The 25,896-nt window shown below is 45.3% G+C and overlaps 1 protein-coding gene across 6 annotated transcripts in view; it reads right to left on the bottom strand.

Annotated features, from left to right (window-relative positions):
- Window positions 1-25,896, bottom strand: part of LOC135253352 (abl interactor 1-like) — a 49,654-nt gene that overhangs the window by 17,587 nt on the left and 6,171 nt on the right. For all 6 annotated transcript variants that reach the window (XM_064332515.1, XM_064332517.1, XM_064332518.1 and 3 more), the window contains exons 2-3: window positions 15,669-15,836; window positions 3,330-3,506 (exon numbers count right to left, since the gene is read on the bottom strand). In XM_064332515.1, the coding sequence (XP_064188585.1) occupies window positions 3,330-3,506; window positions 15,669-15,836 (345 nt within the window). The remainder of the gene's footprint in view (window positions 1-3,329; window positions 3,507-15,668; window positions 15,837-25,896) is intronic.

Genomic DNA, 25,896 nt, shown 5'->3' on the forward strand with positions numbered 1-25,896 from the left:
ACTGTCTGACACTTCATAAATGTCAGCGGACTCAAACATTGCACTGTCGTACTGCCGTGGCTGAATAACTACCAAATGAACAATTATCTGAGATGGTCGCCACAAGTAAGTGAACGATTGCTTGACGTTCGGCCTGAAATAGAGGCTTCAAGGACCCTTTGGTGGGGTTGGGGGGGGGCTAAAATACATGCCAGATAAGTACATAAGCACTTCTCCAGGTCCTAGTACAAATTCTTAAATAACTACGAAAAAGCAGAAAAATATGACCAGGCTACCAGGAGTCATTGGCGTGTTGGCGTGCTTCACAGTGGCCAAAACTGGCCCAGGCAAGTTATTCAAACAATCCAATGAGCTCACAGGGGGGTGGGGCTTTTTTCCCCAGTCAGGAATGAAGGGGCTTAAGATGCCTGACGAGTGCAACTTAGGAGCCCAAAATCCTCTCACTGGGGACTATGAAAGGAGCAAGCAATGAAGAGGAGGAAGAAAAAGGGGTCAGGTAGGGAGAGACAGAGAAAGTAGGGAAAGGAGAGAGAGAGAGAGAGACAGAGAACTCCAAATGCTAGGATTCCTCACAAGTGGTTTTCCTCTCCCCTTAAAGCAAAGCCAAAGACCCCCCACAAGGCCGGCTCACAGAGCCCGGGTCACCCGCGCAGAGTCCGGGACCTCAGCCGATCTCTCGCTCCCCTCATAAGTCAGGCCGCTGAGAGACAGCGTGCGACGGCCCCAGAAACCCAGGGCTTCCGGAGCTTTCCGCGCTCACAGCCAACAAACGTCTAATTTACGGCCCGCTCCAGCTGCACCCTTCACTTTCATTTCGCCAGCCAGTGCCCTCTTCAGTCCCATTACTCCTCATTCTTTATTGCCCACTTTTTCTTTTCACAGACAGGGAAGCGAACACAACTTTTAGAAGCACATATATATATATATATGACATTGCAGCTACATTGGGCAAACATTTCCTTCTTGCCCTACCCACAGAAAGACCCCAGACTGTGGCGCCCTCTTGGCGTGGCGCGGCATGCTATTTGAAGTTCGGTAAAACATACATTTTGCATCCCTGGAATGTCTTAAAAAGCAGGCACATGGGATTACGAAACCACTACATGCGCATGTACGCTGCTAGCAGTGGCTAATTTTCTCATTAGGAATTTGATATGTGAAACCTGCAATTATGCTACAGGCCGTTTGAAGACGACCAGAACAACAGGAGACTTTCCAAGGAGACTTTTCACTGAACCCTGAGCGAGTGCAAAAAAAAACGAAAAACAGGATAATCCAGGTACCACTCGCAGAAAACATCAAAAAACAACATCTGACGTCTCTTCTGAATTCCGGAACAGATGAGTAGATTAAATGTCAGCTGACTCGCTGACACGAGCGGCACTACTCCCAATCTCGGCACAGGCCAGCTGACGCTGGGGTCAGGTGACTCGGTTTACAGAACATAGTGAGTTTACCATCAGGGGAATGTCAATAGACACGTGGGAATGTGAACGGACGTGCATCACGGGAAGATGCTTCGCTCGTTCCTTTGCCTGATAGCGGCGGGCTGCCGGCTCACACAAGCGGGATGCTTGGATGAAGCGTGCAGTACACAGAGGTTCACAGCGGACGTGACGGTGTTTATCTTAACGCAATCGGACGCGCTCTTCCGTCAGCCTAACACGCAATGAACTGGACTGAAGACTAGGCTGTTTTTTAATGGAAGATCAGCACAGGGCCTTCACACCAAAAACGCTTACGCCCAAGAAAAAATTAAAGTTGGCCATTCACGTGACACGGTGACAGCTACCGTACCACCCCATCAGAAGTAAGCAACATATGGATAAACGCCAGGCCGTAATATTGATTCCCCTTGCATATATTCATGTGGGTGTGACAAATGAGTCTCAGAGGATTCAGTCAATGAATACACCAAGACCCCGATAGATTTTTCCAAACTAAATCAGAATATAGTGCTATCCTCAGATAAACGCTTCACATTCACATACAGGGAGGACAGAAAAAAATGTATAAATTAAATTTAAAAAATGTTCCAGCTCATTTCCAGCAGGATGACGGCAGGCTCTTCTTTCAAGCGAGAAGCGTGAACTACAAAATGGCGCTTCGCTTCAGAAAGAGCAGAGAGAAGTTAACAGCCTTACGTTTCAGACAGGAGACAAACCCGCGTTAGAAGAACATGAAAGCAAACAGAGGGAAAGCTCCCTGCAGCGAAGCTTAAGGCAATGGCCATTCAACCCGGCCTTTGTTTCCTCAAAAATACCCACTCAGGGCTGTGGTACATATCCACTGTGGGATTCAGGCTGTTGAGAAATTTTGCTGGAGCTAATGATCCACGCCCGATGGTTGCGAATGAATTTATTTGAAAAAACTTTTTAGGGCGGGACCGTTCCCTTACTTTCTCATGGGCCCCATTGTGAGTCTAGGCCATGTTATGCTTTATGATTCATCTTCAAATATTTAACCAGCCTTCATCGATCAATTCTGAATATATTTGGGGGCGGGGAAGGGGGGTGGGGGGGGAGAGGGCACCTCAATTTTTAATGTCAGCCACGAGAATACTCGGTGGTCCAATGGGAAGCAAGTTGCCTTTGGTGATTTGTGGTTAAACAAATGCAGTGTGGCAGGATGGGGGCTTTTAACCTGCATTATCATGGCTTATCATTCACCGAAATGGCAATAGCAAGCAATATACTGCAACTTAATTCAATCTGCCTGACAGGGGGAATTGATCCTTTGATTCATGAGAGAGGTGGAAGTGGTGGGTGGGCGGCGGCAAGACCCGCCGTCTGGGCTCTGATGTCATTAGAGCTGCTGTCCCGGGGAGGCTAAATCCGCATTCCCCTGAGCGTGACCGTTTGCGCCGACAGCGGTGACGTCACTGTGCGCGTTGACCGATGGTCGGTATACTGACACTTTCTTAACGAGCACACGTTCAGGAAGATAACTTGAAAAAGTCAAATCGTAAGGAAAACTGTTGTCAATGTGGCATTCTATAGCTGTGATCAAATGAGCGCTGTTATTAAGGAGGAAATGATTCCTTTTTTCCCCCTGAGGAGGAGGAAGTTGAGGGATGGATCTGACGCCAGGGTGAAATATGAGAGTCTTATTGAGCAGCCCGTTGAGGAGGCTGCTGGCCTTTAAGTGCCTTTTAAAACTCTCGTGCGCACATCTACTGTGGCTTTGCGTTTTTAATGGCACGGCGATATCCTTCAAACAACATTACGCGCATTAAGGGATCAGATGTTCTCAGGGCTCCGTTACGGCACCCGATCCACGGCACGCCGCGGTGCGGGTTAGACCAGACAATGTACGGGAGAAACCCTCACCTTGACTCCGTGGCCCACGTCGTCCAGCACCGTGTAGTCTACGGGCTTCCGGATGTACCTCACCGGCCTCTCCATGTTGGCGGGGGCGATGATTTTATGGGTCCTCGAAGTGTTCTTGTTTGTGGTCAGAATTCCAATCTCTCGCCTGGCAACCTTCTCCTTGTGGATGTCCACAGTCTGGGATGAACAAAGACAGGAACGAGAGAGAGAGAGATAAACAGAAAAAGTAAATGAGTATTATAAAGGAACTGCAGGGGGACAGCTATTATGCAATTACATGCTCGTCAGCATAATTCAATTCTACAGCTGCAATTTACAAAACCAAGCTTTTAATCCAGTTATATAGATAACGCGCTTCGACAAAGTCCGTTACAGGGAGTAATAATATATGGCAAATTGCATAATGGCCTCATTGTGGACACATAATTTGTGCTGTGTCTGTGCTCGCTCCTCAAATTTCTACTGATAAATGAGCTATTGTAAGCCGCATGTGCACAAGTAGCATATAATGAACAGACTGATGTTGCAGTCTTCATCAATGAACATCTGCAATCAGATGGAATTATGGACTGAACCCATGTAAACATGGGCCAAAAGTTCAGAGAGGATAATGCCTCTCAACATCTACAGTGGTTCAAAAACCTAAAGAATACCCACCAACATCTAACAAACCTGGAGAACATCCACTGACATCTATGCTGGCTAAGAAACCTACAGAACATACACTGACATCTACGCTGGCTAACAAACCTAGAGAACATTCAGAGACATCTATGCTGACATACAAACCTGAAGAACAGAGACTGACATCTACGCTGGCTAACAAACCTACAGAACATTCACAGACATCTACGTTGACATCCAAACCTGAAGAACATACACTGACATCTACGCTGGCTAAGAAACCTACAGAACATACACTGACATCAACGCTGGCTAACAAACCTACAGAACATTCACAGACATCTATGCTGACAACCAAACCTGGAGAACATACATTGACATCTATGCTGGCTAAGAAACCTACAGAACATTCACAGACATCTACACTGACATCCAAACCTGGAGAACATACACTGACATATACGCTGGCTAAGAAACCTACAGAACATACACTGACATCTACGTTGACAACCAAACCTGGAAAACATACACTGACATCTATGCTGGCTAAGAAACCTACAGAACATTCACAGACATCTACGCTGACATCCAAACCTGGAGAACATACACTGACATCTATGCTGGCTAACCAAGCTACAGAACATCAACTGACATCTACGCTGGCTAAGAAACCTAACAGCAATCAAAACCTACAGAACATCCACAGACATCTACGCTGGCTAAAAAACCCACAGAAGCCCAACTGATACATCTACACTACCCCCTATAGAACATCTACCAACATCTGCATGGACTATGAAACCTATAGGACATCCACTAACACATGACATAGCTTTAAGCAGGGTTAGGAACTAAGTTTTCTGAACCATCCAGTGCAGATGTTTGTGGTCCGTCTAACTGCTAATTACAGCACTTCCTTCCAACTTAATTCCATCAGCAGCCTGAAGCAGAACAGGGCTCAATTTAGAATTTTTAAATTTATGAATGAATGAATGAATGGTCCCCATCTGTGTGTGGTGTAGTATGTGCATGTGCTTCAGAGATGATAAAGAATTACATCCTTATGAAAAGTACTCAGCTCTTATTCATAAAAAAAGACCAGAGCATTAGTTATGCATTTGCACACAACAAATCACAGAATTGGGGTGTTTATGTTAATTGGGGCTGCCAGTGCATGTCATGTGACCCCGCCTGGATGTGGATCAGTCAGAAAAGCCATCTACCCACAGCTCTCCAAAACAGCCCAGGAGAGAGAGTCACGGCCCAATGGCAGCTTGCCACATGGCTTGGCTTGGGTGTGGCCCTGGGATGGTACTCCCCTGAAAACCTCCAGAGCACAGTGATGCCATTCCCAGAGCAACGCAATGTCCTTCACAGAACAGAGATGTCACTTACAGAACAGAGCAATGTGATTTACAGAACAGTGATGTCACTAATAGAACAGAGTGAGATCACCTACAGAAGAGTGACATTCAAAGAACAGAGAAAGCCTGCAATGGCTCTGCTTCTCCAGAGGAGGCTGTCAGTAACAGGGGAGAGTATCTCCAAAACACAGAAAACCAAAGGCTCAGAGTCAGAGGCGGAAAGCCGAAGGGCCAGAAAGTAAAAGTCCTGCCATGCATTTCTTCCACCCATGAAGTCAGCGAGCCGTTTTCATCAATCAGTTGTACCTCCTGGCGGAAGAATCGTGCTAATTAGCATATCCATAGATTGGAACAAAATACTGGAGAGGACTTTTAACTTCTGAACCTGGATCTTTCCTCAGGGCTTATCCAGGTGCTGTGTTGAACAGCCAAGTTTTTTTAAATACCGAGTTACATCCAGCAGGTCTGTGGGAACGTTTCTGGTGCACAACACTGGCATCACTCAGCCAGAGCCTGAAGTCATGGCAGACATCCTAACCACAGCTGACTGAACCGGTTTGGATTGAGCTGCTTCAGGAGATTTGCTTACCTCAGCATTAGAAAACAGGTCTGATTAGAGGCAGCTGACATAAGGCAACATTTTAGTTTATTTATTGTTAGCTTGGTCAGGATCATGTATCTCTATGTAGAAATTCCACTGATGGTCTTAAAGAGTGTGTGTGTGTGTCTGAATGTGTGTGAGTGTGTATGCGTGTGTGCGCAATAGAGAGAGAAAGCATGTACAGTATGCGCGAGACAGTGTTGAGTGTGTGCACATTCATGCGTGTGTATGTAAGAGAGAAAATGTGCGAGTACATGCACATGTCTGTGTGTGGGTTTGCGAGAGTGAAAGTTTATAAGTGCAAGTGCACATCTGTCTTTATGTGTTTATGAGACAGCAAGTGTTCGAGTACAAGCACATGCCTGTGTGTGTGTGTGTGTGTGTGTGTTTGTGAAAGAGAGGAGGGCAAGCGCACGTCTGTGCGTTTTTGTTTGTGAGAGAAATGTGTGAGTGCAAGTACACGTCTGTGAGTGTGTTTGTGAGAAAGTGTGTGAGTGCAAGCGTGTGTGTGTGTGTTTGTATGAAAGTGTGTGAGTGCAAGCGTGTGTGTGTCTGTTTGTGAGAGAAATGTGTGCGAATGCGAGTGTCAGCCCGCCAGCCCTGGCACGGCCAGCGACTGCCTCCTGGAGCCCCTTCAGCAGAGCCGAGATCACAGAGCAACTGTAGAGCCCGCAGCCGCGCTCATCATCACATCACATCAGCGTTTATTACTCCGCCAGGGCACCCCAGAGCCACGCCGTTCCTCAAACGCCAGCTTGGACCCTTCCACAGATCCTCAGGGGAATCGCCAAAGGAGCGCTACGATTCGCGCGCTTTGCCATCAATCGTTTATGCTCCGCAGATGAAGTCGGAAAGGCAGTAATTACGGAGGAATGCAGCTGTAATCTCGGGCAGAATAAACTGCACAACAGCTGGCACAGAAAAGGGAAGTGAGGAAGAAGGGTGATTTTATCGCCTTCCTGTTCAGAAGGAAGGAGAAACAAGACCTTTTTTTACGATGAGGCGACGTGAATGTGCTTCCCGCTAACGCACCGCGGCCCGTATTTGAGCGCGACCTAACCGCAACTTCTCTTCACGCTGGAGAACGTCCTCGGGAGGTGCCGTTACACCCAGAATCGTGACTCATTCAGTCACTGCTCAGCCCGAGTCCTACATTTACCCACAATGCACAGCGGCCATTCTTTCACTGTGGAAGGAAAGGAGGAAGGGGATGTTGGGAGGAGGGGGGAAGGGGAGAGAAAAAAAAACGAGGGTGAAAGAATGCCACCCTCAACGCTTATCTTACAGTGCCAAACAAAGAGACCCCCTTTGAGGCTCGCCCTTCTAAAACGTCACAGCTCCAAAAACTTTTCATCTGGTGCCATGTCAACCAAAAGTGTCAACACACAGGATGTGGTCTGATCCACACAAGACTCGGCTGCTTCGCGAACATTCGACCTTCACTGACAGATTTACGCTTTGATTTTTACGATGATTTACTCTTTCCACGGGTTCCAGACAAAGAGGGGAGTGTTACACATTCACGCGAGCTCCTCCTGAACCACACGGGGCCCGACAAATAGGCCGGGGCCCGTAAATCACCCCGCACGAGGGGAATCTCTGAGGCTCAGGCAACGTTCCGCGTTTGCCCTCACGCACTCCTCAGGGGGAATGTTAAAACTTCAAACACCGATACCGATGATGATAATGGCGGGGGGGGGGGGGGGGGGGGGGGATTGATTGAAGCCTGGTGGGTTTAAAAAGCGGCTTCAGCAGTTCTCTGAAACCTGGCAACATCATCGGCACGCATTCGCTGTGCTGATTGGGCGGATTCAGTATCTCCCGGCCGGCGCCTAGGGGAAAAAATTGTTTTGGGTCGGTCCAGCGCTCTGGAAACTTTCCCGCTGTGCCACGGTGTGGGCTGCCTACAGCGCAGATGTGTCCACGGTTAAGAATAGCATGTTCTACGCATGATTATTTTTAGCCAAAAAGAGAGAGAAAAGGGGGGGGGAAGCACGACCACGCCTTAACATTTCAGCAACTGGCGGAACAACACAAATGCCACCCGCTTCCTGTCTCCTTCAGAGCCCCTCACAGGCCTTCATATGAGAGCGAGAGAGAGACAGAGAGAGAGAGAGAGAGAGAGAGACAGAGGCAGAGACAGAGAGAGAGGCCTGGTTAAGGCTGATAAAGAGCCTGCAGCGAAATGCCTCAGGCAAGCTGCGATGACAGAGGGTCTTCCCGGATTCACTGCGGCGTTGCTGTGCTCTACCTCCCCTCCCACCATCTCAGGGATTTTCTCAGGACAGCGTAAGACGGAACATGTGAAAATGTGTCTGCTGAGGGAGCCGAGGAGGATGGGCCCGCATCGCTTTCAGCAGACTGATTCCGGCAGCTCTCCGAGGCCAAAAAAAAAAAACCAACAACAGTTCTAAAAGCCGGTGGTTCTTTAGCGCTTACAGCGACTGCATGACAGAGATAAAGAGAAGCAGAGATGATAGCAGAGTGGAGAGACAGAAAGGGGGAGGCAGAGAGAGAAAGAGGGAGGGAGGGAGAGCTTGAGGAAGAAGAGAGAAACGGAAGGGCACACCCCTGCACAGATGATCAGTCAACCAATTTATAACACAAGGCAAAGAATATTAACTCGCACACAAAAACACGCAGTCACAAGGTAAGGAAATACCGCTGGGGCAGTTCACAGGTCAACAATGACAGATACTTTGACTAAATATATTGAGCTCACAGCCAAGGGACACAGACTGGCCCAAGCAGAGAAATCTGGCAACCACGCTCTGCTCGCACTGCACTGTACGCGGAGAAGCGGTAAAGACATATTTCATCACACAATGGCTGAAGAATAGGAAAACTGGCTAAATAAATTCCCAAAAATAACATTAAGAATTCTCTTTGGGACAGGCTAGAGGTGTACAGCACTGCCGGCCTAAAATGATTCACCATGTCACAACCTCAGGGACAAACAGCAACTGTTTTATCATTTCTTAGTAAAACATGTATTTTATAGCATATGAATTTTTTTATTTTAACACCGTGTTAATGATTTCTTATCACTGTAAATAATTACACAGGATTTCACTCCTAGTGCTACCACATAATTACAAGTCCATCTGTCATTCTCCCTGTAAAGGCAACCGACACACATTTGCGATGCCGAAAAAGCAAGCAGAAACTGACAAACAGGGGGCAGAGAGAGGGGGAGAGAGAAAGATAAAAAGGCAAAAGACGATGGTGAAGGGGGAAGAAGGGAGAGAGAGAGAGAGAGAGATCATCATCTCATTGATCATTCACTCATTCATCAGCTTGACGGCGCCTCTGCGGATTGGTCGATGGGAGACGGCGCTATTGAACACGGTTGAGTGTTTATAATCGCCGAGCAGCCCCATGGCAGATTACGCCCTATTCATCCTCCTCAGAGAAGCCCAGAGGAGCTTTCAGGACAATCAAGAGAAGTCGAGAGAAATGAAGACAAATCAGGGGATGCGGACCAGCCGTTGCCAGGTCATTAATACCTAGTAAGCAACTTGCATATGAATCTGGGAAAGATTTAAGTACCCAAAATAAAACTTCTGAGCTTGTGACCTGAACACACTTCCTCATCCAACACAGCATGCAGAAAATGCGATTGAGCGTGAAAGGTTTAATCCCTCTTAGCATAAGCGAAATGGAGAGGGCATAAGATATGATCTCTGCCACACAAACATCTGTCTCTCATTTAAAGTCAAGAAGTCAGCCAGTAGGAGAGATTCAGCTTTTCTATTACCAGGTTTCCAGGCTACGACACAGTAAAAAGGCCTCATGATTTACTGAACAAACATCGCGGAACAACAGTCCCCCCCTCACTTTTGTAATGAACCATATCACTCCCTTGAGGATGTACTTCAATACAGGAGGAAATAAAGGAGGAGCCAAATCTGACCATGGCGTAGTGACTCACCGATGCCGCCTGCCAAACAGGGCGCGGGCGGCCAGAGCAGTGTTCTATTTAAAGGGACGAGGAGCAGTTTGGGGCAGTGGCCGATTCGCGGGACTATCCCCATAAAGCGCTTTCGGAGTTTCCCCTCAGACCCAGCCCAGAGTTTCAGACTTCACCAAAAACGTGCGAGCACAGATGTACGCGCACAAATGCATACACCCTTTAAGTTCCCAAAGAGGAAAACTGCCTTTTTTTTTTTTTTTTGTTCAAACAAATTTTCTTTTGTTTGTTTAACCCTGCCTCGCAATCTGCTAAAATGCCATTCCATTTAGAGCCTATAGAGGGGTCAATCCAGGTCACCCCCAGAGGAAGGAGAGAGAATGCCATCACTGTAGCAGGGGGAGGGGGGTGGAGGGACCTTAACCAAAGGGAACTAGGCAGCACCAAAATGGAGAACACACAGCACTGATATCTAGTGATGAATACTTTAACAAGCAAGGCCCAGGCACACAAAAATGGAGGGAAATCTTTCAAAGGGAAAACGCAGCGAAAGAAAGGGCACGGTGGTACCAGCACACCAGGAGAACGTCTCAGCTGAAGTGACCCTGATGCTCCCCTGACGGTATTCAGCACCGGGGCACTCCCCGCAGAGGAAACTTCCTCATGGAGTTTCTCACGCAGGGGTGACACACCGGAGGAACACCAGGCACTGCAGGGGAGGGGCACCCACCACAGCTGGAGCGCTCCAATGCACCACCGCTAACAGCGTTAGCTTTTTTTTAAAAAAAGTGTTAGATAAGAATAACAACACAGTCAATCTTTTCAATGCAGACGGTTTCGGGCCCCAAACACACTGCGCTTTGGCCTTTCGCGTTGCACACCAGGAGAGGTTGAATGAGAGAGAGAGAGAGAGAAAGAGAGAGTGAATTATACAGAGAGAGAGAGAGAGAGAGAATGATACAGAGTGAGAGAGAGAGAGGAAAAGCACTTCATTACTGGCAAGTGTCTCTGTGTCAGCTCATTAACTCTGCTCTAACTCTCCCACTGCTGCCACCCTGCAATCACGCCCCACTCCCCCTCCCCCGCCCCCCCAGACCCCCCCCCACCCGCAAATCTCACTTTCCTAACACTAAATACAAGTCAATTTATAAAGGGACATACTTGAATGTAGTTCTATAGCTATAACCTACATTCTGAATTTATTCATGCAGTATCAGACTACTGTTAATATGACAGCGGTTCTAAAACTGGACCCTGGAGAACCCCTGTCTATGCAGTTTTATTAATGTGTTTGGCTCTCAGTTACCACAAATGGTTTAATTTTAACAGCCAGGTAACCACATTTCAGCAATTAAGACCCCAAAGATTTTATCTGTCGGTTGAAAATGTATTTGAAAAAGTAAACTTTCTTAAGGAACTATTTGCCAAATAACAACAAAATTGAATAAGTAGTTGATGTGTCTGAATATTTATGTTAGCTGTTGTGTTCTGTGCACACGAAACCACATTCCCTGATGAAACACTCAGCATTAGCACAAAATCAGGCTTGGCCCAGTGTCTAATTAGGCTGCGCTGTGTCACGTTAGCGTGTGTGCGTGCCGGCAGACCGTGATAAAATGTGGTTTAGTGTAAATTGCTTTGGCAGGGACTGGTGGTGGTGGGGACACGGATCTCACACAGCGAGATGATTCTCTTTCAGTGTGCTAATCGTCGAGCAGCAGGGACAACAGAGCCATCACACCTCTGCTGATAGTCATGGCTGTTTAAATACCCCAGCAGTTCATTCAACTAATACGGCTGTTCCATCAATAGAACTGAACAAATACATACTAAATTAACCCTGCATAACGGCCTGGTTGGCCATCAATGGCAATTATAAATCTTCCACTTGCTCAGTGGGTACCCGGTAGGCATAGTTGCAGAGCGGACAGGTATTCAAACGCCTCCCCGCATTTTAACTGAGTTTTGGGCGGTAATCAGACACGCACTGCAGCACAGTGGTGAAGCGGAACGCTGAAGACGGTACTCTGTGGAGAGGAACTGGAGCGGTTCTCAACGGCAGGGCCGGTCAGAACAAAGCGCTCACTGTCTGCAGTCACTCTGCAGCAGGTAGCGGCTCTCCTTCTCTGTTCCCTTAGCTACTGCAGCACTGCTGACGCGTCCGCGGAATATTAATACAGAGGAGCCTGCTCTCTGAACACATACACTCATACACAAAAACACACACACACCAGCATACACGCGCATAAACGCACATACACAAAAACACACACACCTGCATATACACACACACACACACACGTGCACACACACACATACAAATGCACGCACAAGCAGAGACACGCCCTCACACATACAGGCTGTAAACCTTATGCCCTTATGTTCAACTACAGCAAAAGCCACAATTAAAAATTATGGCACTGCTCCAACACTACATTTGCACATAGATAACGGTCCCTGGAAGATGGCAAATCCCTCCCCCTTCACCATCTTGCAGGTGCGGGGGTGGGCGGGCATCGAACACCACGCATGATGGGATTAGCATCACCGTCCCAGAGAAACGGCACGTCAGGACCGACCAGAGATCTACAGGAATACCAGCCCTTACGTTAGCGGCGAGCCTCCTCAATCTCTGCAGTACCAGACTCACTGTTCAGCCCAGCTCACCATGATGAAGGCTGGTGTACATTCATGCACATATCAGTTCCCTGTTCTGGGCTGATAATGGGGCAAAAATATCACAGAGGGGGGAGAATGGGCAGTTTGGTAACTCACGAGTGATGGTAGCCAGGCTGGGTGTTGCGTATTCCAGCATACAGGGAAAAATAAGACACTATACACCATCATATGACAAAGATGCAGGTCGAAAAAACACTGCAGGTCAAAACACCGCTGGCACAGCTACATTTGTTTAGAAGCGTTTGAGAGAGCGAGTAGGTATGGATGTCCTCGTTCGTCCAATTAGCACACCCCAGCTCCAGTGGAATTTTTCAGCTGCATGGGCACTACCTTTCATCCTCTTCCTACATTTACACATACATCAGACACCTGTTCTTTAGAACAGGTGACAGGGTGTTGGGAGTCAAAGAAGCAGTGATAGTGGGGGAGGTGTATATTTACAGCACCCTCACATACATACACCACAGAGTGACAGCGTATGAGCCTGCAAAATGCCTGGATGTAACACACACACACACGCATGCATACGCACACACACACACACACACGGACACACGCACACACAAGGACACATAGAAATTGGACCTGGAGAACCCTGTTCCTCTTCCGGTTAGCAGCGCCACAAAGCCAGCACTTGCTTCCACATGACCGTGACCTCCGCTGCCCTGCATACACTCACAGAGTGGGAGAAGAAGCACCGGATCTGAGCAGTCCATCAGATATCTTACATTACATTTTAGCACTTTTATCCAAAGCAACGTGCAGTAAGTAGCCTACATACCGAAGGTCACTGGAACTACTACAGAATACAGGTCTGATAAGGTACAATTCTCATTAAGTATCAGTTATCCATAGCCGTGAGCATAAAGTCTAGTTCACACAGTAAGCATAAGCTAAGTCAGGAAAGTTATGGCAAGTCAAACTAGAAGGGAGGCATAATAACAAAAGATGTGAGAAAGAGCTACAGCATGTACGTCACGTCAAGAGCCTGCTTCACCCAACACACATTCAACCGACTGAAAACCACGTTGGATTTCCAGTCACAGACGCAGGGAGAGAACGGAAAGGAAGTAGGCGTGTTTGAGCGAGATGGAACGGAGTGAAGAGAGACCTCCATCCACTGCAAAGAGAGGGGAAATGAATGGAATGGCCTGCTCGCTGCGACCTCTCATTCCTACGGCTATCTTTAGGAGAGATTGCCATGGATACGGAGCACGCTCACATGCACGTCTGGGAACCCAAGACAAGAGAATTCCCTCTGTGTGTGTGGATGCAGAAATCTGAGCCCAGTGCCATAAAGCCACTGCAGAGCCCTCTGTGTCACATCCTGCAGTGTAGGAGTGTGGGGGGGGGGGCACTGAAGACATGTCAGCATTCACAGCATTACCATTACAAAATTATAGAATAAGGAATAATTATATAACAACTAGTATTATATAATTATGCAATTAGTAATAATATGATGCAGTGATAATAACTATTACTATACCAAAGATGATGATTAAGAGTGAAAAAATCTGTGGCCCGCTTTGAAGTGGCCATCTTCTGGTTACAAGCATAGATCCGTAAAGCCTGCTCTACACTACTCCAGCAAACAACCACCATCCAAAGGGTGCAGACTTAAAGACCTGAGCTCTGGGCAACGCATTCTCGTATTAAAATAAACAACAGTTGATAATATTGGATTCCACACATTTATGACGTGTGGACCATGAGGTTTATGATGTGTCCATAATGAATCAATCTGGCTTTCTTATTTAGGCATATCAATCAACTACAAGCACAAATTGAGGTCCAGGGTTTAGGGTTTGAGGACTGACTGAGGTACGACGAAGCTCTCAGCGAAGTGAAATGGACTAAAAAGAAAATAAATGTCAAACTATAGTCAGCAAAATGGATGCATTTTGCATGTAGGTAAGAAAAACATCCAGAGTTTTAGACTTAATATCTATGTGATCAATTGTGATTTCAAGGAATGTAGGGTATTAAGATCCATTTTAGAACTAAATGGTGTTCAAATATTTGTCCATTCACAACTCCAGTCATATAGCTTTAAAAGACAAGACAAAATAAACATAAAATGACCGTTACATTAAATTAAATACATAAATAAACATGCACCAACACCCAAAATCACCGGAGAGCTGTAGCCTTTGCAGACAGTGAGATCATAACGTCCTCTAACATTTCCACATGAAAGAGGAGCAGGTTTAAACAGAGGGTGACTGCAGTTGAGGTCTGTGGAGGTTTTAAGGAGGTTGCTGCCTCTCTTCAACACTGATGCTGTCACAGTGGGTTGATTTCCATAAGAAAGCGATACCAAGGACCCTATCGGAGAACTCGCCTAGATTTTGCCTTTATCCTGAAGACATTTAAAGCCTCTTAAACAGCAGCCTAATTAACAACTTCTCCAGCTGTCTAGGGAAGAGAAACTTGTCTTGAACTTCTGTTCAAATCAACACACAATCACAAAAAAACATTTAGTTATGAAAACTGAAGCAAGCATACCACGATACATGATACACATACATTCTACTTGAGCGTACTTAAAAGCGTAGAATAGCAGTGCCCTCAGTTTAGTGCATGTCCTTAATTAACCTGCACATTACAGGATGATTGATAGCAGGATATGACCAGCTGCAAGGGCTTTTCGACAAGGAAATGGATATGGACCCTGGACCTCACTGACAGAGAGAATGAGATTACCGGGGTGGGTCCTACATCAATTACTGCATTTGATCATCAGCAGCATTTAAATTCCCTGGTAGTATTGGGCTGCTAAAAGTGTACAGGAAATGGGATGCCGTAATTAGGGTAAGAAGGAGGGTGTACAATGAGCAGAATGCAGTTTGAGGAGGCAAGAATGGTTAGAGTGAGGTTTGCGGAAGGAGTGGGTGGATGCATTCTATAGTGCCCTGCTCAGTCGGGCAGGGCCAGTGGGCCGACAGTCCAAAGTGTGCAGTTTGGGTAGAGCAGGGATACTGAAATCTGGTTTTGAAGGCAAAAACTGTTGCGGGTTTATTTTCTACTCAATTAATGCCACCTCCTGATTGGAGGGAAAGAATGAAAACCAGCAGTACTACTGAACTGAAGGAGGTTGTGGGATGATTGGGCAGTGGAGCAGGTAGGATGTGTGCAGTCAGGCAGCTTAGAGACCCAACCTGGGAGATGTGGTTGATGGAGGACTCCATTCTCCTCAGCTGGGATGCCTGGATGTCCAGCAGCTGTAGCACGTTGTTGGCTAAGGCATTGATCTGGTAGGCCACGCTAGCCAGAGACTGGGTGGTGTAGGCTTTGGTCTCTTCCAGAGCTTTCCGCTTGTCCTGGGCCTGCAGGGAAGGGGAAAAGAGGAGTCAAGTAGGCGCACATTCATCCAAAGGGCTCGGCATGTCTGTCTTTGTGCTCAGGGTTGTTTACGAGGGCTCAGGGTTCGAGCTGCGGAGGAGAACGCCCTCTGGGGAACGTTACTTCCTGGAAACATCCCGCTATTGCACTTAGAACACTCAGAGACAGAATGGTCAAGCTCCAGAACTGTGATCACCAATCGGACAGAAAGAGGGAGAGGACCCCCGGGAAACCTGCCCAAGTACCGAACTGCCAAAACGCATTCCCTCATAACGGATCATCTCACCGAGTCATAGCTGTCGGACAGCCACTTTAAACGAGCGTTTCAGCCTTTCAGCTTATGTCCGAAATCACAGCAGCTAGGACTGGCTTTTCAATCAACACAGAAAAGAGCTGATGTGATGCTCTTTTAGGCAGGGAACACTAATCTTTTTTAAGACACTGCAAACAACCTACGCAGACACACCAGTCTAATTCCGCATTTATGCAATAATTCATGATACATTTGCCTATACACACACCAAACGGGCATAAACATTCAGACCTTGGTGAACAGAAAAAACTCACAGCTGGAACAGGAAGTCAATATGAGATTTAGTTAGTCTATCCTGCAGTAGTCACCTATTGTTCATCTCAATTTTTGGCAATGTTAGGCCTACACACAATACATCATGTGGGCTTTAAGCGATTGATTAACCGCAAATCTACAAATACCAGCAGGAGCATGTGAAATGATCCTGAAGGTAAACAAAGGACAGGTTGCTGTTGTTCTCATTAAATGGGTAACAGACAGCAGCCGAGGGGAAGGAGTTGACATTTCTCTAAAGAACTTTCACTGCGCAGAAGCCATCAATCTTGGAAGACACCTGCAAGCAGGAACACACAGGCACACTCATACAAGCACAATTGTACTCATTCACCCACAAAGCTCTCATTCCGAAACACACACACACGTACAGTGGGCTCCAGAATTATTGGCACCCTTAATAAAAATGAAGAAAAAAGGCTGCATATAATAAATGACACAGATAATAATCTATATGTTATGTTCAAACATATGGGAAAACTATATAGCCTACTTTTATTTCAATACATTTACATACATGCTTCAATGTTTTTTAAGTAATCTATTTTTACCTGAAAACCATAGGTGCCATAATCATTGGCACCCCTAACAATTATTGTAAGTAAAATCAAACAAAATGAAATTGGCAATACAATTTTACTTAATTTAGTTCATCTCAGTCTAAAGGAACTATACTGTGTCATTCCATCACTTCCGGTTTCACTAGAAGTTTTAAAGTAATCCCCCCAAAGTCTTTGAATATATATGTCAAATTGCAGAAAATTGCGTCATTATTTTCTTTTTTTTCTGGGGAAGGACCCCCATGCCCCCCGCTCTAATTGGGTCCCTCCAGAATTTTGGCTTGCATGACATCCCTGGAAGAGAGTGCTATTGTCAGATGAGACCAAAATTGAACGTTCTGGCCATACACACCATCGACATGTTTGGCGGCAAAAGAGGAATGCATACAGGAGAAGCACCTCATACCTATTGTCAAATATGGAGGTGGGTCATTGATATTTTGGAGATGTTTTGCTGGCAGTGGTCCCGGGGCACTATGTTAGATGAATGGCACAATGAATTCAACAAAGTACCAGAAAACTCTGGCAGAAAATTTGGTTGTCTCTGCTAAGAAGCTAGGACTTGGTCATAGGTAGACTGTCCAGCAGGACAATGACTCCAAGCATACATCAAAATCTAAACAGATATTCTTAAGTGAAATCAACATCCATGTTTTCCAATGGCCATCTCAGTCTCCAGACCTCAATTCCATCAAAAACCTGCGGTCTGAACTGAAAAAGGGGGGGGTCCATAAGCGCAAACCCAAAGACATCAATGATTCTGAAAAGTTCTACATGGAGCAATGGTCAAAAATCTCTCCAAATGTGTTCTCTAACCTTATCACAAATTAGCCTATAGGAAAAGACTCATGGCAGTCATCTTTGTCAGGGGTGCTTTCACAAAGTATTAAACCAGGGGTGCCAATAATTGTGGAACCTGTTTTTTGGGGAAATCTTTTTTTAATTAAGACTTTGGTTGATTCCAATGAATCATTAATCAAGCACACTAGTTTACATGTGCTGGAAAATAAAGCTTATGTCAATAATTCTTTAGTTTAGCTTTTTTTTTAGCATTTTTTGTGCATATTTATCAAGGGTGCCAATAATTCTGGAGCCCACTGTACACACATACACAAATACAAAAGTCACAGCATAAACAAATACAATATGTATATTTCCTAGGACATTACCATCAAAACTGATTACGGCACTTTATAAACGCAGACACATTGCCATTTGAGCATGACCACAGAAGAAGGTAGCCTACATACCGTGCCCCCGCCAATCTAATACTGCCAGACCAACAATGAAACAATAGCCCATATATCCTTATTATTTATGGATTTGGCTTATATACTGCTGTAATTCAGCACCAGTGTTTATACATTATTAATTTGCACAGTCAGTTTACAACTTGCAGTGAAAGGGTTTTCATTCTGTTCTACATCCAAGATGATCCGCCTCACATGGTCAATGACACCATTTTAACCTCAGTCAGGGAGTACTCCCTCCACAACTAAATCTGGAGAAAATATGGCCAGATTGCAGACAACACATGAAAATTTCATAGTTTATATTTACATACTAAAAAAAATAGTGCAATAAAATAAAGGTCACAACCCGCATATTTTGATCCCTGTATGCATGCCATTATGCAAAATGAGAAAATGGAGAGAGATTCAACAAATCAGAGTATTTTCTCAGGCACCACTCTCATACGCGACTGCAATCAGGGGTCTCAAACTGGTGGGTTTTTGTAATTTCCTTTTAATCAGTAGCCAATTTAGGATTTGTAAACAAGGTGTTGGAAACAAGTGACTTCAATGATTTATTTAAATGTGGAAACACACCAGAAACCTCCAGCAGACTGCATATGTGCACCGTACTACAGTACACATTATTTTACTGCTGTGCTGTGTGGTTTTTCCGTGGAATTTGATCATGAAAGGCAGTGTTCATATCAATTTGTTTAAATTGCAACAGAGATAACCCAGGTGATTCAGACAGCTTGCATTAAAACAGAACGCACTGTTTTCCATCTATCAAGTGAACGGCTGCACAGGCTTATCAACACCATTAATAAAAATGCTACATACAGAGGGTAAGGCTATATCCTTCACACGCAACGTCCATTTCACAAACTGCTAGTCTGAATAAACAATTTAAATGGAAGGTTGCATCACGGCCGGTGTTGAAGCAGTTTTCAAAACGTGGATGCATTATTTCCACTCATTTATACTAGTCCATTAGAGAATTAGCCCCATTTTGATATCACACGATTTTTGTAATCACAAAATAATGAAAAGGGTGGGAAAGGCTGAGTTTATTTCCCTCCCAATTATATATCACTGATATGATCAAAAAACACCAAGACTAGCGAGAACGGCGAAATAAAATGTCTATGGTGTTACAGGTCTAAATATAAATTAGGATACAACCATAATGACAAAGGTGAGCTACTGTTTGTTCACCATTTTCATTTCTGTGTGGTTTTGTTATGAAACAAAATATCAATAACTGCTGAATGGGGATTTGGCTTGGCAGAGATAAAGCTTACAAAAATAAGGTTTTACGAGTAAAAAAACACAAACAGCCACAGAGATAGCCTAAGCTTTTGGGGACCCGACGTGTCAGACGTAGCGCAGGGCAGCGCTTCGGTCATTGTCTTTTCCCAGCTGTTCACTCTCAGCCTATTCCGTCACGGGGAACGAGAATCGCCTCCCCAAGTTAACGTGTCGATTCCAGCAACAACAAAAAAAAAAAAACTACGCCTCCTGCAAGTTTGACTAAAAACAATGTTACTGACTGTTGAACCGCTCCGCAAACAGAAGGCCCCTACGCTGTAGGTGCTTATCCGAAGGACTTCTCAAACGAACAAAATGTCTATTTTATCGATTCAAGACGACTGAGAGCAGCGGCGGGTGAATGTACGCGTTGTGAACACAAAAAAGATAAGGCTCAAGCAACTCCTAACAGTGCCAGCTTTATACAGTGACAGAGTTTAAAACTACGATATACAGCAGATAAGAACTGCGTTCAGGAACACTGCAGCCATCACTGGAATGCACCCAACATTCTCACCTCTGACCTAAGGAGAAGCTGTATTCTGCGCTCAGCAAATACACAACTTCTGTTTTGTTTAGGGAACGGTACAACCAGAACAGTTTGTGAGTTGCAGTCAGTTTTTTCCTGAGGGAAAAAAAAGTCAATCACCAGTGTTTGAGAGAATTCAATTCCCTCGCTTGGTCTTTTGAGGGTGGCTTTTCAGGTGCAAGCTGGGACCTCAAGTGCTTTATGGCAATCGCAAGAATAATATGCCAACCTGATAACACAAAGAAATATGAACAGTGAAAGGTTCTAGAAGATAAGGAAAGCAAACCACCCTTGAATGATTAACCCACATAGGTAGCGAAAATGTAATATGGATTGTCTTGTTCCACAGTGAAAGCTATTCATACTGCCTTTACTCTGTGGCCCAGAGGGAAATGGGGTGTTGGCAGGGGGAGTTGTTGGGGCCTTTGACGGACAGACAGGAGTGGCAGCATGATCAGTGGGCAGGGATGCACCAGGAAGGAAACCCCCCAGACTTCCTCCCTTGGGGACAAGGTTTCAGAGTCAGGGAGGGCTTTGCCCAGCCAGCTGGATCCACTGTCTAAACCTGTGCTGGAGAACCAGGACATCCTCGCAGCACTGAAGTAAGGAGGAAGTCTTAGTGTAGCCTCTCCCAGCAGCCAGGTAGAGAAACAGCAAAAAAAAAAATGCTAAAGGAACCACACAACTATACTCAGTGTTATTTATTTATTTTGTAGTGTGTTATTTTACAGGTCAACATGCATAGGTTACACACCCGCATGAACACACACCCTCGTCCCTCCACACGTACACACACACACACACAAATTCCATTCAGGTTATGTTCCCAGCTGAAGGACACACCAGCAAGAGAGCCTTCCTATAAACTGAAACGGGAGTTTTTGTACACAAGTACGGTTCTGTATACGCTGTCCCCTCTTCCTGGAATAAGGTACAGAAGGACCTGAAATTGTCAGAACTGGTTACTATGGGGGAATTTAAGTCAATTTTAAAGGATCGTGAAAATAGTAGTCAATGTGATTGCTCCTAATTTTTTACTGAAATCATTTTAGAAATTTGTACCTGTTTATGCATCATACCTGGATCTTTGTCCTTGACCTCGTATTGCATTTTAACTGGATATTGTGTTCACCCATTTGTAGTGTGTGACAGTTGTATTTGTCAGTTTGTATTGTTTGTGTTTATTGCTGTAACAATGTTTTATGCTGCTCTCTTGGCCAGGTCACTCTGGAAAAAGAGATTTTAATCTCAATGAGACTTTTACCTGGTTAAATAAAGGATATATATATACAGCATAATTTCTACAATGGATAAAAGGTGGCACTTGAGGTGTCAGGCATTTTCCTCCTTACAGTTAACTGTCAGTATTGGCTCTGCCCTGGTATTAGTCATCTCCCATCTCACAGCATTGCTAAAAGTTGATTTGTGATGTCTGGTAAATGTCTCATTTCAATAGCAGATTGTTTCCAAAGTGATTGCCTAAATCATGAAAGGAACCCTGTAAGAATGCAAAACCCAGCATTTCCTCATTCGGTTTTATCCTTTAGCTGTACCCTTGTAGTTTTAGTCATTACAAAAACAAGTATTTTGGAATGTAAACTGCAGGACAGGAATGTTCAGGGCATTCTGTGAAAGAAAAGAGACAAGCTGAACACACAGCGGGTGACAAGCTGGAACCTTTCCTTCCTAAATAACACAGAGTAGAGACATGGTGGGGCCCACACCCCAGCATGATGACAGAAAACCATAATATGCACATGCAAATGTCCTGAAGAAAAATACCCCTTCAAGCACGGGGAACCTAAACACCACAGGAAGGGCCAAAACCAATATGGGCTTACCAACCTGGGTCACTATGAGCAGTCACAGCAAAACAGCATAGTTTGGCCCGCACTACTGAATTTCATTATTTACATTGTGGGTGTCCATATCCAGGTCGGATTTGATAGCAAGCTTTTTAATACAGAATTGTATGATCCCTGTATGATAGCTGGAAATTTCCAGAAGATATTAAACTACATTAGCACCGGAACTACAACTGCAGCGCCCCATCTGCAAATTAAATCGACAACCAGTTGAATCCCAACTCATATAGCTAACTTCTTCAGCACTACTCAATATGATCAATAGCAGCAGGGTTCATATCCCTGGAAGTTGATGGGGGCAGACCTTGCTGACAAAGCAAATGAGAATAAGAGGGTGGGTCCTACAGGAAATATTTTGATCATGTCTGCCATCTACATTCCCTCCCATTGGAAAGCAGTGTCATAGGGAGGTTGCCCCTACCAGCACCTAGCAGAAGCTGTAAAAGCCTAAATCTGCCCAGGCCAGTACATGGCTGGGATAATCACCATAGCATCACCAGCTCTGGCTGGAGCCACAATATACTGCGAGTGTCAGTCACCTGACACATCCATATCTCCCCCAGGAGCACATCTCAGGGTCTTTTTGCCAACCGCAAATCAGGTCCTCAGGACTCTGAGCGTGTTCTCATAGATACCCGGAATGCATCACTACATGTACCTTAATAGTCAGATGTGTTTTTACTCTGCAACTTCTGAAAAGACTGGTTACATTAAAAGTGGTAGTACGTGATGTATCAAATCTGGGCGACTCCCTCAGGGGGAATACACTTATTATATAACCCTGCGCTATTAAAATACACCCTGACATAGGTTCAATTATGGAATTAAATGGATGACAAAACAACTGCACGTACACAAAAACTGGGGCAGTGCATGGAACAAGTGCAGAGTTTCATTTGACTGGTGCATGTGTGTATTATACACAGACAGTTTTGTGTATTTCACAGTGTGTATTTCACTTATGACCTCCTATTTGTTACCCACTGTGGTAAAGAACTGGGCCAAAGGACTGGGGGGAACTGCATAAGGAGACACAAGATAAGGCAGATCTTCATAATGGGCAGGAAAAATTTCCCCCCGTCAGCCTGGGAGGATGGCCCAATGGTGGGAACCTCTTGCATGCTACCAGCAAATTTCCGAAAACCCTCAACAAGTCTTAGATGGTTGCTGGGCAACGCAAAGTTTGAAGATCAAATCCAAGATTTTAAGACTGATTTAAGGAGTCCTCTTGTGCCAACCCGTGATCAGTGGTACAGCGCAAACTGGCAGAAGAAAACCTGCTTTCCGCCATGCCACCACGGCTCGGCACAAGTTTTTCAATCACAGACAAGTTTTTCAATCCATATGCTGTTATTTCATCACAGGGAAATAACTGGGTTTTTTGCCTTATAATTTTTTTTACAATGATATGAATGCAGGCTTGCAGTTTGAAGCCTTGAAGAAAGAGATACTTGAGAAATGAGGGATGAATCAACAGCAGTGTGAAGAGGTGTGTGCTGACTGCAAGGTCCTGCTCTCCTTCCTTGATCCAGACTCCTGCTACAACAGCCCCTGTTACCCCCCCACCCCCTCCTCCTACCCCCCACCTTCAGCACTTTGCCACGCTAGGATTGCCCCCAGCTACGGCACAGTTACAAGCCAGATTCAGGACCAAAAAGAAAATAACAGCCAAATCTTAGCATTGTGGGAGTTTTTTTTTCTGAGAACCAACACCTAGACATGAGAGCCATTTCCCATTACTGACTGAGTGCTGCAACTTGTGGGAAACACTGATGTGGACAGAGATTCTTGGCTTCCAGGGTGCGACAGGGAGGAGTAATCCTGCGGAAAAAAAGATTACAGGCCTCAGCAGTACGGACAGCGCATCCCAAACATGCACTCTTACTGCAAGGCAATTTCTGCTCCACACACACTCCACCAGCCTCGCACATGGGTGGCACTGTGGACCTGGCCATCTGAAAAGACCTTTACTTGCCACTACATACATGCACAGACACACACTAACACACACACGTTCAGTTATTTTCCTTGGAGAAACAAAAACCACAGCCAGATTTGAGAATCCATGCTACACATTAGGCCTATGTACAGGCAAACACACAGATATACATTTACAGAGCAACAAGCAGAAACACAAACACACACTCACAAATACCAGCAGACAGACGTTTACATTCACATTTTTACAATCTAATGACTTAGCAGAAGCTCATCGTAAGGGTGACTTATACTTACACAGGATTTCTAGCACTCTGTAGTGTAGTGAACATGCAGTCCACAGTACAGTAACCTGACACAGGCCTCTGTACTTGTATTTCCAATTCAACCGCTGTCCCTTGTGACAAACATAAACTCAATGTAGCCCTAAAACTATTCCATAAGGTGATGGTCTCTATCATAACACACATAAAAGTAATGCTGCCCTAAAACTGTTCCATAGGGTGATGGTCTCTATCATAACACACATAAAAGTAATGCTACCCTAAAACTCTTTTATGAAGTGATAGTCTCTGTCTATCATAACACACAAAAAAGTAGTACTGGCCTAAAGCAGTATCATGGGGAGATGATGATGTGCTCTACGCTTACTCACTCACGCCTAACTGCAAATACAGTCTAATACAGGGGGACAAGAACAAATGTGCAGATGAAAAATGACTGGGTGTGAGATTGACCCCATACCAGCAGCTACAAAAAGGTGATTAAAACACAGTGCTGCCTGTAATTTGGGCAGTAAATGATTTGATAAGCCTGAGGCTATCATGGTCAATTACGAGCCTAGAGACAAAGTCGTCCGTTTGTCTGTCTGCAGCCTGCTGAAGCCTGCATCCCTCCCTAGAGTCATCTTCATGACGGATCTGAGTGAGGTCATCGCCGGAACTTTCCTTCGTTTTCCAGGAACAATGATTCACGGCAGCGGGTCCGTCGTGCCAAAGTTTAGCAAAACGTAAGGTGGTGTGACGCAACCTAAAGCCAGAGGGTTGGGCAGAGGAAAACACTGCTTTTGTGTCACTTCACACAAACCTCTCTCAGTGCAGTCACAGACAGCACCGACTGCTACACTTACAGGTTGAAAAAATAACCCGTCCCGATAACGCACATAATGACAGGCCACGCTGTAAGAAGCTGCAGTCTGGTCCTGGCACGCCCTGTATGACGGCAGTCCTTTTCCGACACCGCAGAAATTCTGAAATGCGCAGCTCGTGCCAGCTGACACATTAGGCTAATACCCACAGGCAGGTGTGTTTGCTTTCCCCCACTTTCTCACAAACAGTTTTTAAATTCAAAATGCTCTTCAATGACTGGAGAAGCAGGCAGTAAACTCCAGAACCCAAATTCTCCCTCACCTTGAGGAATCGTCTGTGCAATTAAAAATTCCACAGGCACGATACGAAAGGGCAGAGAAAGGGCAATCATCATCTGATATGGAATGCAAATGGCACCGAACCATCTGCGTTTGGTCTGATGGTCTGTTCATTAGCACAGGTCCCAAGTCTGTGCAAGGTCCTAACACCAGGAATCAAACAGGAGATGCAATACCCTGCAAGACACATAGCGCTATGACAACATTAGGCTGGAATAACACATTTTCTGTTGGTTAAATTACTTTTTTTTGCAAACCAACAAAATGTGCCCAACCAAACTGGGAGAAAAAAATCATATCTATGGAATCCTCACTATGAGCTTTTTGACTGAAGGGTATGGTGATAAAACCTGAAACCTGAAATGCAAGCCAACACCCATACCACAATATCCACATAACTGACAGCTAGCTGATATACGTTCGACTGAGCTCATTATGCAGCCAGCTTTCTCAATAAGCAAGATTTAAAGACAACTTGAAAAACTTCACAACTCACAGTTGAAGAGCATCATGGGGAAAGGACAAATATAGTAAAATTCACAGTGCCAGAGCGACCTTCCAGCCAAAACACACTAGAAACCATTTGGGAACTGAGTG

This window comes from Anguilla rostrata, chromosome 4, assembly GCF_018555375.3.
Source record: "Anguilla rostrata isolate EN2019 chromosome 4, ASM1855537v3, whole genome shotgun sequence".
In the NCBI taxonomy this organism is placed as follows: Eukaryota; Metazoa; Chordata; class Actinopteri; order Anguilliformes; family Anguillidae; genus Anguilla; species Anguilla rostrata.